At 40.0% G+C, this 14671-nt stretch overlaps 1 protein-coding gene across 1 annotated transcript in view; it reads right to left on the reverse strand.

Annotated features, from left to right (window-relative positions):
- Window positions 1-14620, reverse strand: part of LOC306702719 (melanopsin-A-like) — a gene marked incomplete at both ends in the record, with an annotated part of 28364 nt that extends 13744 nt beyond the window's left edge. Inside the window, one exon of the mRNA XM_079168373.1 lies at window positions 14423-14620. Coding sequence (XP_079024499.1) covers window positions 14423-14620 — 198 coding nt within the window. The remainder of the gene's footprint in view (window positions 1-14422) is intronic.
- Window positions 14621-14671: the final 51 nt, after the last annotated feature.

Below are 14671 nucleotides of genomic sequence, written 5' to 3' on the forward strand. Positions count from 1 at the left end.
AGCGACCGTGAGGAAGTCATAATTCCCTCTACATTATCTATTTTAAATTGTGCTACAGCACTCGTGTGTGAATGTGACCTGCAAAATATCGGATATATGAAACTGATCGACCGGTCATGATCAGCTAAAAACCTTCCTGTTTCGGTGCATCCCTAGGCTCAAACACACACACACACACACACACACACACACACACACACACACACACACACACACACACACACACACACACACACACACACACACACACACACACACACACACACACACACACACACACACACACACACACACACACACACACACACACACCATCCAGCCAATCAGGCATGAGTACACTAGAGCACGATGTTGATGCTGCAGTGACCCATGAAACCAGAAGTCACATCCAGTGTGTTTGGGTTTAAATGTGCATTAAGTTGTTTGGGTATTTTTTTTGCTCACAGCTCAGAACAAACAGTCAGCATTAAAGAAAGAGGAGAAAGAAGAAGCTGTGAAGGACACGGAGACAGTGATGGAGTCAGACTTATTGTGACAGCAGACGGCTGATTCAGCAGGAGACAAACAAACAAACAAACAAACAAACATGTCAAGGACACACATCCATCTGACCGCCTGTAGCCTCAAAGTCACAATCCGCAGCTGAACTGAACTAACAACTCACACAAAACTCAGCGTGAATTATTGGAGATACAATCATTTGTTTATTCAGGAAATTATGCTAAAGTGGAACTTTTAACCTCTTGAACCCTAATAAAGTTTTAGATTTAACACGTCCCTTTCAAATTTTCAAAAAGAGCTTGAAACGTTTCATTTTAAATATCTTGATCTGACTGTCACGGTTTGTACTTTAGAGCATCAAGTAAGATATGAAGTTCATCACAGACTTTGAACCTCCAGAAGATGATCAGCCACATCAGCAGCTCCCCTCTGCTTTCCTGAGTTTTAAAGTGATTCTCAGCTCATTGTTTTTCTGTCTGGCTCACAACTTTACTATTGTGGTGAACATAGTGGCTCATCTAGCAGCTAAAGAGACAGATCTTTCCCCCAAGGGTTGGAAGTGAAGCCTCCTCCTCTGGGATGTGGGATTACTTCAGCCTCTACTTCTGTAGGATTATCGAAATGTGCAGCAAGTGGACAGGACAAAACATCAAGCCAAAACACTTCATTCAGATTACTTCTGCAGTCTGTGGCTTTCTTCGTTATCAAAATGTTTTTCCATCTCGTCAGCAGCGAGTGTTTCCTGCTGCAAGGACACCAATCTGTCACCACATTATCCCCGGCACGTCGAGAGCAGCGTGGCCTGTCACAAAGGATTCAGCGCCTCAGCTTTGTGCCTTTGACTCAGGGAGGATCAGTCTGATCTCTGAAACCTCCATCCTCACATCCCTGATGCTTCCCCGATGTTTCTCCTCCTCCCTCTGCTCCTCATTTACTAGATGTTAAACAGAGGGTCTGTTAAACTGCTGGCAGTATTTTTGTTGGTTTTAGAACAGGCTTCCTTACATTTTCTGGCCTCTGACGTCACATTCAAGCCCTGGAAATTTGCAACTATTTTGAAAACGAGTAATCATTCAATTAAACTGGCCTTTGTGTCACCTTGTGCTGCACATTGTTTGTAATTTTGTGTGTTTTTAACATCTGTCTTATTGTTTTTTTATGTTTTTATTTAGTGTTGTTAAACCTTAAATTGTGAGGAGCTATACTAAATAAACTTATATAAGTTGTCACGTTTATGCTCCTTTCTGACTGTCAACGTCAGTGCAAATTGGTGGAAACAATCTTTTTGTGTAGTTTGTTTAGTCCTTGTCCCAAACTTAATAGAAACAAGTTTTAACAACCAGCCACAATTATATAAGGTGATAAAATGACCTATACATCAGTTACATTTCAGTTCATCTTGTGTTGCTACAGCTCTAACAACTTAACTACCTTAAATAATGTGTGAGAGTCAGGAGAGACTCGTGGCAACATTATTAACAGGAGATAGAGAATCTTCTCTGAACTGGAATATAAGTGGATCAGTGTTGGCAGGCTTACAGCCAGCAGGAATCCATTTCTACTGCGATTATGTAACACAATCACACGTGTACCTTTTCTATATGCAGCTTACCCAGATCACTCTCTCACTGTAATTACAGTCTGTCTGAATCACTCTATGTAATTAAAGTTTCATCGCTCCTTATCTTCTCTGTCAGTCTTTTTTCTCATTCCAGGCAATCTCATGATGTTTCTCCAGCGACCGCTGAAGACTGATGAAGTCATCTGCAAGTCACAAAATCATCTGAAACCGAAGCTGCGTTTGTCAAAGTCCGAGTCTGGACAGGAGAAGATGTTTAACGGGGCCAGCTGAGGGAGAACAATAGAGTAATTTCAGTTTATATTATACAGGGCTTGTATAAAGGCAATAAAGTAGTCCATGAATATGAGAAATTAGTTTACAGATAATAACAGTCCCTCCTCGTCATTGTGGAGGTTGGTTTATGATGTTCTGCTGATTACACCAACAGTCTATGAGCATATCTATGGGTTGTCTTTTTGATTCTTCACAGTACGTTTTGTTCGTACGCCCTCTGGCATTTCTGAGAATAATGCAGCGCACAGCGCATCGAGTATAAACGCTTTCATACTGACACAGAGCTTGTTTGCCGTCTGCGGAGGCTCGCACTATGGTGCCAAGCACGAGTATAGACAAAGATTTAGAACTATACTATTTGCAACAAGGCAGAACAGCCAATTGTGGCTACTTTCACCGTATACATGCTATCAACTAATTTTGGATATTAGTACAACTGAATTAATTACAATAAAAGCCCTAAATGTCACATTTTCCTTCTTCTCCACTGACATGTAGGTACAAGAAATAATATTGTGTCTTTACTAAGATTGCAGCTACGTTTACAAGTACTACCAGTACTTGTACACCAGTACTTTAAATGCTACCTCCACTCCTAGTACCTCTATCACTATTGTAAATTTCACTTTTAAGAACATTACCGTTATTGGGTTGATGTATCAGTTTAACTATCAAAGTGGTGATGACAATCTTTTGTGTCTGTGGTGGTTTGTGTGTGTGTTTGACTGTTTGTGTATAAGTGAGTCTGTTTGTTAGTGAGTCTGTTTGTAAGCAGCATGTTCGTTTTCTGTTGTTTGGTTGTGTGTCTGTTTCTTTGTTAGTGTGTCTGTTTGTTTGTTTATTAGTGAGTCTGTTTGTAAGAGTGTCTGTTTGCTTGTTCGTTTGTCTGTTTTTTACTGTGTTAGTGTGTCTGTTTGTTTGAAATTGTGTGTATTTGTTTGTCTGTTTGTTTGTTAGTGTGCCTGCTGGTCTGAGCAGCTCTGCTGTGACGTCGGGTCAACAACCATCAGCAGAAATAAACAGACTGAGGCGACAAGAGCATGATGGGAAAAATAAGAGCGAGGCAGCATGATGTGTCAATTCCACTTCCCATCAGCCCTCGGTGTGATGCTGGTTTTCGCAGACAGGAACTGTACTGCGGAGCAGGAGAAACGCTTTAGTATGTATAACCGCCTCCTTCTGGACTGGAGGAAGTAAAACCCTGAATTGCATGTAGCCCAGAAAACAAAGACAGATTTGTGATCTGCCGATAGGCTCATGCCAAAGTTGCTTTCTGCTCCTAATGAATGCCTATCCTTCTGTGGTATTTTTGTTATTGTTGATAGAACTACTTTTTAATGGTCTTTACCCACAGTTTACCTCCAGTTCACCACCAGGTAATTGTTTAACACTTCTCATAAGAATAAAAAATCAAAAACAAAGTGCTTCACACAGTACAATAAATTACTTTGAGGTAGGATTTGAAAAAAATAAAGCTTGATTAAAAGCCAAACTAAAAAGGTGAAATTCAATAAATAATTAGAAAGATAAATAAATAAACATTGATTACAAGCCAGACTAACAAGGTCGGTCTTGAGTTTGCTTTTCAAAATATCAACATCCTCTGCTCTCTAGAGACGTGGGCCATAGTAGTAAAAGGATGCTTCTCCATTGGTTATTGTTGACTTTAGGAATAATTAAAAGGCCATGACCAGAAGACCCGAGGGTTCTAGAGGCTTCATAGGACAAAGCAAATCTGAGAAATAGACAGGACAAAGACCATTAAGAGCTTTATAATCCAATAAAAGCACCCTAAAATCAATTCTTGGAGCAAAGAAGTACCCAAAGCAGAGACTTTAAGATTGGTATAATACGTCTTTTTCTTTCTAGTCAGCAAACATGCAGCTGGGTTTTGCAGGACTTGTAATCGAGAGATATTCTTAATAGAGCATTGCAATTGTCAATCCTGCAGGCAATAAAGATGTACATTAGTGTCTCTGTATTGGCTTGAGATAAAACGGTCGCAATACGGTAACGTGCATTCTTGGTTATGTATCTAATGTGAGGTTTGAAACTAGGATCTACATCAAAGATGACCCACATTAAGTTTGTCTCTCTGAGCTTCATTTAGCAGGACTTTGGTTTTGTCCTGGATGAGCTGTATAAACTTCTCAGCCATCCATACTTAATATCTAAAATGCAGTTAAAAAGGACATCTATTGGCCCTGGGTCATCAGGAGACACAGCAGTGTAAAGCTGGGTGGCATCAGCATAGCTTTGGGAATTTATGCCATGCCTCCTGAGGACATTTCCAAGTGGCAGCACTGAAAGGTTTTAAAGTGTAGGACCTAAAGTTGAACCTTAAAGAACACCACATGTAATTACCACTTACCACCAGTTTATCGCCAGTTTACTGCCAGTTTACTTCCTGTTCACCACCAGTTCACTGCCAGTTTAACTCCAGTTTAGCTCCAGTTCACCACCAGTTCACCATCAGATAGAGGCCTCAAGGTCAGAAAATCAAGTGGTCCTCACAAAGATAGAACACACACACACACACACACACACACACACACACTCTTGCAAATTGCCATGTACCACTTGCACACCTGCATGGCACAAACACACACAAACAAACTCACAAACGTTCCACTTGAACACACACACAGTCGATGTATTACAACAGGATCAGACAAAGTCAAACTGTGAAGAAAATTTGTGGAGACAATTCAAATCACAGGCTCGATAGGGCTTAAAACGCTAGTGTGTGTGTGTGTGTTTGTGTGTGTGTGTGTGTGTGTGTTTAACCTTTAAAGGGAGAACATTTTTACAAACTGAGGATATTCAGTAAGTGTTAGCAAGATGCATCTCTCTTCTTATTGCATTTGGCTGAAAAAAAAGGGATTTATGGAAATCTGAACAACAGTTGTGTAATAGATTCAAGGATTTATTATTCTTATTACGCAATACAGTGGTAGTTGTAGCCCCCATTACGCCACAAACACGAAGAAACAACAGATATTCTAAATATCTAAATATCTATATCTATCTATCGATCTATATACAGTATATATATATATCAGCGATGGCTGGACTCAACATTGTTATTGATATTTTATTGACAAAAACTGCATGAACTGGGCGAAACATAATCAATACATTGCTAGCAATGAGATAATCACTCCTGCAGCTGTGGCTTAAAGATAACGAGGCTAAAATCACTGTTATGAACAACATGGCTGCTATCAATTTAAAAAAGAGACAGCAAGGAAAGAGCTTGTGTGTCCTCTTTTCATCAGTCAGCCTTGGAAGCTTCCCACGCCATAGCTGACTGAACTGCTGAAACACATGCCAACCATACGCATTATATATGCATGTGTGTGTGAATTCACCGTCTCTTATACAACAGGCACTGTAACAAAATCAGGTCACGGTTTGATCCTCTCACAGATCAATAACTCCACCAACGCTGAGCGGAATGAATCTCCTGAAGTCTTTTACTGTTACTTTAATAAAACAAGAACATATTTGTATTACTTTTACACAACAAGCCTGAGGAGGTAGTATTAGTCGAGTTAAGGTTATCTGTTAAAATAGATTTTCTGTTTTAAATATACATATATATATATATATATATTTTCTTTTTTACTTTCAGTGCAAAATAAGTGAGTCCAGTTTAAATATCTGACCAGTTAAATGCGACTCCAATTTCCTAAAGACGTAGTTTGTCACAAAACAAATACATATTTTCTTGCTCTTGCGGTATTCAATACCACTAAAATAAGCTGAAAGGAGTTTAGTTTCTACTCACAATGTTGAACAAGAGTTTACTGTAAAGTTTGTTTTCATACACAACTGACAAAAATCATGATTGTGTTTTTGGACCAGTGACCTGAAATGAAAAGGTATAAATGATGAAAACAGGCTTATCAGTTGTGTGTTTCAAGGGCCTGAGAGACCTCATACAGAGACAGAACACTGTATTTACACATGGCTTCGCCTTCAGACGGACTGATGTGGAGCTCTGCATTCTGAGACTCACTGAGCCACGGAAGTACTTTGATTTCCCATCATCTACATGTCAAACACGATTACAAGTCTGTAGACGTGCTGTAGCACTCGTTCATTACACAGCAGGGAACCAAACAGCTGGATGGATGAAACGTGGAGAGACACCTTTGCTTATCTTAAATCCTCAACACTAGTCTCTGAATTACCTTCCACATTTCTCATTGTTACCTGCCATCCAATCAGGTTTGTTTGGATTTGTAGCTTTGTGAACAGGCTTCCACATTGATTTGAAATGTAGCTTTTTATCCCTCTTCAATACCTCTTTATTGAATGACATGATAACAAAATGTCAGATAACAGCTCAGTGCAGAGAAAATATATTGAAGCTCAGAGAGATAACGTGACTGAAAAGCACAAGACTGTTCCCAACGGGGTCAAACCTTTGTTCACAGCTTCTTCACAGCTTCCTATGTTGCCTAGACTTATATATATATATATATTTAAAAAGTTCTTAGAAGGCTGATATCAAGTTTGATAAAATGAACAAAACAGGTAGTTCTTTCTTTACTTGTAAATTATTAATGTGCCACATCCTAACTTTGGGTTATTCTTCAAACTTTCTACATAACTGTATGAGTCAAGTGCTTTTACCCACTTAGAACTATGACTGTATCATAGAGTTTCAAATGATGGTTTGAAAGCGGTGTAAGTCGCAGTAAGTTGTCCTAAAACATCGTATTGGTCCAGAGCTCCGTCCTCTCAAAGTTGTCCTGTTGCTCGTCTTCTGTTTTGGGTCGTTCCAGCCTTGTATTGAGTCTTGAGCATGTGTTCCTCTTCATATCATTGCGGTTCAAATTGCAAAAAAAAAGAAGGTAGATGGACGTTTCAAATCTAATGTTTGTGTTGTTTGTAATCCACCGATTCCCGAGTGATCTTGTGACATTGCGGGAATCCAGCTAGTGTGCAAGGTGAACTAATGGTGGGGAAACATACAGTGCTGAGAACATAAAACCCTTTGAAAGGTCTTATTTTGTGCCGTATGAAGCTGGGGAACATGAAGTAGAACCCAGGGAACACAGATACGCTCCCCACAGAAGACGGTATAAAACCACCGAATGGACACAGAAACATGCTGAACATTAAGATCAAACCTGTAAAATCACAGGTTTGCATTGAGCTGGATTATGAGCTGGCCTTTTGAACCTGACCCATCTGTGAACTTCATTCCTCAGAGAAGAGTCAACAGATCATGGACTTTATTATAATTACAGCAGCTTCTATGACACCAGGATCCTTTGGTGTTTGGTAGATACAAGTTTGAAGGCCAGCAGGAGGGATTATTTACAGATTATCAGTATGAAGAGAGGTTTAAAATGTACTTTTGACTCTTTCCCACGTCCTCTATGGACTAGTGGCTCCGAGGTCCAAACAAACCACGGGGTCAGGACATTTTCTGCCTCGTTATTTAACATTTAAAGAATTGACATGTTTATAAAACATTCACAGGTCTGATTTTCATCTACAAAATACATCTTAGAACCGACAGCTTCTCTGTTATGTTGAAATTCAACCGCTCAGATTTTAGAAAACAACCGAATACAAATCATCCTGTTAACCAAAACGTATTTTCTGACATCTCAACGTTCATTTTCTGGTGACAGAACTCTGCAGTGAAATGCTTTTTTATCAGCCAGCTCTCTAATTTTGGATGTCAAAGTATTCTAAAATGTGTTTGCGTGGGCTGTCTTTCCATAACTGCATTACCACATGACATGAACACAAAGTTAAATAAAATAATAAATAAATGATCCGCTTTATTTGTAGGAAATTGATCTTAGAAAACTAGACCGATGGCCGCCTAGAAGGAAAAACATCAACCTCAAAGCTTATTTGGATAACGATCAACAGGAACGCAAAGTTTATGTTTTTTGGACAAAAGCCTCCCGTTCTTGATGTTTATAGGCTGATAAAAAAAAACGTATTATTACATCTGATTTCAGTTAGATAATCAGGGGTGGAAAAAGTATTCACATCCAAAATTCTTCTTAAGAAAAGTAAAGAGGTTTTATCAGCTTCACACACTGGAAGTATCAGCAGTTAAAGTAAAGAAGTATTCTAAATGTATGTAGTAAAAGTATCTAAATGTCATTGAGTGGAAGCTTAAATTATAGCAGAAATACTCATACTGTAGTACAGTACATGAATGAATGTAATTTCCTCCACTTTAAATAATACAGTGTAGGGGTTGCATTCCAGTCCTCTATACCTGCTTCAGTAATCCTGAGTTTTGGTCCAAAAATAGTTAAACATGGGTTCCTTTGACTCTATAAATCCAGCCCTCAGCTTCACCTCCAGGCGATTACCTACTACATATGAAACAGACTTTCACATATCTCATTATGGCCTCAAATCCCTGCTGTGTGTGTGTGTGTGTGTGTGTTAGTGTGCGTGGGGGTGATATGATATATATTAGTTGCACATATTTCCTGCTATCAATGGATCTTTTTATCCTTGCTGTCTTGTTTTCATTCCCTTCATGCCTCCTTCTATTTGTTCAGAGATGACATCCTGAGCTCTGTGCATCTTCTTCGGCCTCCGAACTAAATGACAAAATATGTTGTTTATTTATTTTTTCAAAATGACCAAGGGTGGAATGTACATTTATTTAAGTACTTCATTCAAGCACAGATTTGAGGTACTTGTCCTTGAGTCTTTTCTTTTCATGCTACCTTCTTACCTCACCACATCTCCGAGGGAAATATTTAACTTTTCACTGTGCTAGCAGGTAAATTATCAAGCGGACATTACTGAAGTTAACTTAGTTCAACTAAAGCGTTGCTCAAGATTATCGAGACACTGATTGGTCTTTATGTTGGACTTTGACCATCACAGCCTTCTGGACACTGTCAACTGAAAAGACTGCAGAATAACACCCACAAACACAGGCAGATACATGCAGATACTATGCAAAGTATGCACGCGTGTGACGTGCTCATTATGTCTTCAGTTATCAGTTTTGACAAGAGGAAGTTATTTTGTCCCTCCCGGTCTGGACTCGGCGTCAGCGTCTGTCCACAGTTCAGGTTCAGCTTCAGTTCAACTTAAACCTCCCTCTGTTCAGACTGAGACGGCTTTCTGAAAACTGACGATTGAAGATCAAATTCCTTCTCCTTCATGAAATCACTCATAGAAACATTCCATTGTACTAGAGCAGAATAAAGACACTACCGAGTGAAATGTAACTCCTTAAATGAAGGGACAGATATTTCTTTTCACTATTTCTTAAGGAAACTTAAGAAGATTCCTGTGCTAAACTATTGATAACTTTTCACAGAGGAGAAATAGAAAGCATCCTTTCTACCTCTGTCTTGGTAACAGTTTTCAAACCTCAATGTTTTTACTGTTGATCTTTACTTCACTCATATCAGTTTAGTTCCCTTCGCTTCATGCATTACGTCTGAAGTCACGTCACTTAAAGTCAAAATTCTGTATTGACGTATAAACAGCGTATTTTAAGTTTTCATTTTGCGGCACAGCAAATAGTAACAGTAGCAGTATTGGTTGTGGTAGTACTTAGAGTAATATCAATAAACTGTATCTGTATCAAACTTTAATCCTCTGCAGACTTTCTATTATTATTCTGACTCAGAGGTCACTTGTGAACTGTAGAAACTTTTGTGTCACATCACATTTGGGAAATTTACATCAAGCGTTATCAGCCGTGTAACGCTAGCAGAGCCTCTCCAAGCGGGTGCCATGTAAAATAAAAACATTCACCAAAATACCAAATGATTGGGTGACGTGAGGCCAGACGGCTGCCGGCAGACACACATAGAGAGAGAGAGAGAGAGAGAGAGAGAGAGAGAGAGAGAGAGAGAGAGAGAGAGAGAGAGAGAGAGAGAGAGAGAGAGAGAGAGAGTCATGATACTAAACGTCTGCAGAGGGTTTAAAACAACCTGTTCATGGATCAGCGGATAAGCACCAGAGCTGTGGTTCACAAATATGAGCTCAATCATTTCAGGGGACATCTGGGATCCCCAACACAATTCCTCCTTTCTACCAGAAGGTGTATGAGTAATTGATTAGTAATTGATGCAGTGATGGAATCACTAGTTATGCTACTTTATATTTCTACTCCACTACATCTCAGAAGTACATATTGCACTTTTTTTTCCTCTACTATTATAACTTTAGTTACTTTTCAGATCACAGGTTTTCATCCCGTCTGTGGAGTGAAAACCACGTATCTTCAGGTGTGTTGATTTGGAAAGTTCTCCTGCGCTTTCATCTAAAAAGCATCTTGGATCAGCTGGAAAAAGCTGAAAACAGCGGCCTTTTTCTTTTGAAACATACGTGAAAGTGGCTCAAAATCACACACATGAAAGTTAACATTCTTATATAATATATATTCTATAAATGACACAGAGCACTTGGTATACGCCGACCTTTGTGGAGTGGTGAAGGTTCCTGTTCTGAAACACGCTGTTCTGAAGTCTCTCAAAGGCAGCCGATGCACATTTGATGTGGGTTTGAATGCCATTGTCCTCAAAGAGAAAGCTCCCCAGATATTTGAAAGACGCCACTGTTGACAGCTGTTCATCACCAACAGTGAAGGGCAGGTATACAGAGTGGGTGGGACACTGGTACTCCATTGACAAACCACGGCCGTCTCGGTGGTGTTGACAGTGAGCCTTAACCTTTTGTACACTCTCACTACCACAGCAAAGACAGTCTGGTTGGTTGGGCGATAATGAATTGCTCACTGTGACTGCAGTTTTGGTCAGGCTGCTCTTTGTGGATGGAGTCGGTGGCAGACTTGCGTATTCTGTTGGATGGCGAGTTTTAAGATGGGAGTGAATATTTGTGCCGTTTCCGTCTTTAGTCCCGACTTGTTTAACGCAAAGCTTACAAATCACGTTTAAAACCAAAGAATCGCCACGTTGGTGCATCTGCATTCTCTTTGCTAACGCGTTTGGACATCTTTCCTGCTGGAGTTACGGCTAATTACTGTTATTACAAGGGCTGTACCTAATAGTTCAAAGCTTCGTTCATAACGTTGACATTCAAATTATTACTATTAAGAACTTCAAGAAACAATGGGTGTATTAGTCGACCTGCTTCTATCTTTTGTGTGTGTGTGTGTGTTCGATTTAACACACACTGTGAGCATCACCGCGCAGTGTTCTTGTCTCTGTAATTATCTCAAAAGTCGAAATTTACTGAACAAGATAGATCCACAACATCTATCAAAATATTCTGCTTTAATCTAATCTAATTCTTTTAATTTGTTGGCGTTTAACCTGTTTGCTCTGCCGCACACACCTGTATTAACAGGGCGGTCTAGCAGCAATCTGACAGCACCATAAATTACATTTATATAATTACAATAACACAAAATCAGACGTATGCACAACATTGTGGTGAAGCATAGCGGAAGTAATAGAAAAAGAGAAAGAGAGAGACTGATTATAGTGCAAAAGTAATAGCAGATGTTGCATGATTAATAATTGTTCTATTATTGTGGGCATGTCAGGACCGTTATCGCTGCCAAACAATAACTTGTTGAATAATAATCTCCTAGTCTGAAGATCCTTCGGAGTAGGGCCACACACACTCACATAAACATACACATACAAACACTTTACTGTGTCTTAATTAAGTGAGATTTCCCACAGTGATAGGAGAGCATTTCCTTGAACAACACGCACACACAAAAGCTTTGCAGGTGCAGCAACAGTAACGAAAGGAGACAGAACCCTCAGACTAATATCTCATAAGCTGAACAAAGACTATCTGCACGGACACCATTAAAGGAAACAGAAAATATCTTTCTGACCTTTAACCCTGAGCCGAAAAAACCAAAACAGAGAGGTGGAGGAGAACAAGTCGGAGAGGACGGTGACTCCCTCCATCTCTGATCTGAGCTCTTATCTCGGAGACAAATGGAGGCAGCCGAGCCGTGACTTTTCTGTCAGGAAGGAAAACAGGTTTGAACCAGCCGAGTAAATATCAACCTGCCAGCTGAATATCAACACAGCCTCACTGTCGTAGAGTAGCTACCATCCAGGTCCCCGAGCTCCAATCACAAGCTACTCCTCCATTGTTTGTTTTTGTGAATGACATCCCGTTCATCGCCCCCGTGTCAGCCTCTATGACAGCTGTAATGGAACAATCAATACAAATGAGCCGATAATTTGTATCCATCAAGATTTATCTTCCAATTAAAGTGACTGGATTGAGTGGTGGAATGTAACTAGATTTACATTTAGTACGGTGCTTATGTACAAGTTTGAGGTACAATAGAAATAGAAAAGGATTAGTTTCTGGTAATACCAGTTTAGAGATACTCTGTTACAAGTTAAAGTCCTGCATTCAAAAGTTTACTTAAGTATAAGTTAAAAAAAGTATTAGCATCAAGATATAATCTAAGTACCAAAAGTAAAAGTATGCATTCGTGACTTTGTACCACTGATTAGTATACGTATATTAAGTGGTATATTAATGGTGTGTCATTTCAAAAAGCAAGTGTCCCAAACCGTCAGTGGAAAGTTGGCATGAGAGTGAACCACAGCTGGCAGCTAGAACAGCTTTACAAAGACAACCCGTGCACCAGTGTGGAATCAATACAACATTTGCAGATGCAGAAGAATGTTCTGAATATAGACGTCAATATGTGTTTGTTCATCAAGAGCAGCAGTTGGAAAATGTGCAATCAATTCACGGACACACAACACGATCCTCGGGAAGCGCGTTATCAGTCCTCCACCCGATCACCTGCAGGTGTGTACAGTAACCTCACCGCTGGAGGAGAATATAAAGTCGACCTTTCAGCTGTGAAGCGTGACGTCTGTGCAGGTGTTGGTGAAGCAGAGCGATAAGGAGAGACATTTCTGCACTGCATCCCTTAATCTGTGTATGTGTGTGTGTGTTTGTATGTTTTCCAATACCACACAGCATCAGCAGCCTCTGTGGTGTTCACACCAGACTGATGTGCCATCAGACATAATCTAAAACATTTTTTTTTTCTTGTGCAGCCAAGTGTTTACATGAAGCCCAGGCAGCGCAAACAGTGTGTCTGATGAACCAAGCGAAGCCCTCGGTGGAGGAAAGTTGCATTCATGCATTTCATGCTGATGCGTTCAAGAGACATCGTGCAGTCAGCACATCCCTCTGTAACTCACTCTCTCTCTCTCTCTCTCTCTCTCTCTCTCTCCATCTCCCATCCTCTCTGTCAAAGTAGCTCAGATGGAACAACACAACATTGCAAATGCAGATAAACTGAAATGGGTCTGCAGAAATCAGTGGAGGATTTCAGCACATGCACACAGTAAAACAACAGTTTTTATTTATCAAATATCATCATAGGCAGAACTAATACATATAATTATGTATCAAACTGTCAAAACTAAATGGAAACTGATTTACAACAAACATCTATTTGTAGTGTTTTCAATGTGATGACTCCTCAAAGTGATTTAGGTCATTAAAGTTCTATTTCATCTTATAAATAAGTAGCCCATGACCTGATGATATTGTCAATGATAAGATTTGACAATAATATAAGTCATCTAATTTAAGAAGCTGCATTTTGAACATCTTTGAAAATGACCTTGCTATGTGTCGGAGAGCGCAACGAACTCTGTGGGGAAGATGTGTCTTTAATATTGATTTGCTTACTATCAATTGCAGGCACTCTATAAAGTATGTAATCAGATTGTTTTCCGATCAATATGACTCAATTCGGCACTATTTAAATTACCATTGAAGATTTTGTTTCTTTCTTTTTCCTTGTTTTTTAGGAATGCGTGATTCAGGAATTAAGGGATTCGGGCAAACCAACTCTCAAAAGAGACACATTCATTAAATGATTTACTGCTTGATGAATTAAATGCATGCATGAAATAAACTCTTCTCCAGGTGCCTTTTGAGTAGTATATTTCATACTTCATTGACATTATTTTGCCAACAAGCGTGCAAAGATTAAATAACCAGTGGTTTCTATGGAGTTGGGTTACGACTGAGCCGTTTCCAGACCTGTGGCACCGCAACACAGAAAAACACCGAGAAGTTACTGACCGTTGGGGCGGCCGAGGCGGGAAGCTGGAGCTCCACGAGTCGGTACGCATCCACTGCCGAGTCGTTGCCTCTCACCGCGGATGCTGCCGACAGCGCCAGGGTCTCCGTGTTGCGCGCCGTGCAGTTCGGATCGTGGTCGCTGCACCAGATGATGCTCTGCCGCGTGGGCAGCAGCAGCTCGCTCTTCCCGCCGTTCATCCTCCTACGCCTCCTCTTCCTCACCCCTCCTCTATCTGAGGGAGGAGAGAC

Source organism: Pholis gunnellus (genome assembly GCF_910591455.1).
Source record: "Pholis gunnellus genome assembly, chromosome: 11".
Classification (NCBI taxonomy): domain Eukaryota; kingdom Metazoa; phylum Chordata; class Actinopteri; order Perciformes; family Pholidae; genus Pholis; species Pholis gunnellus.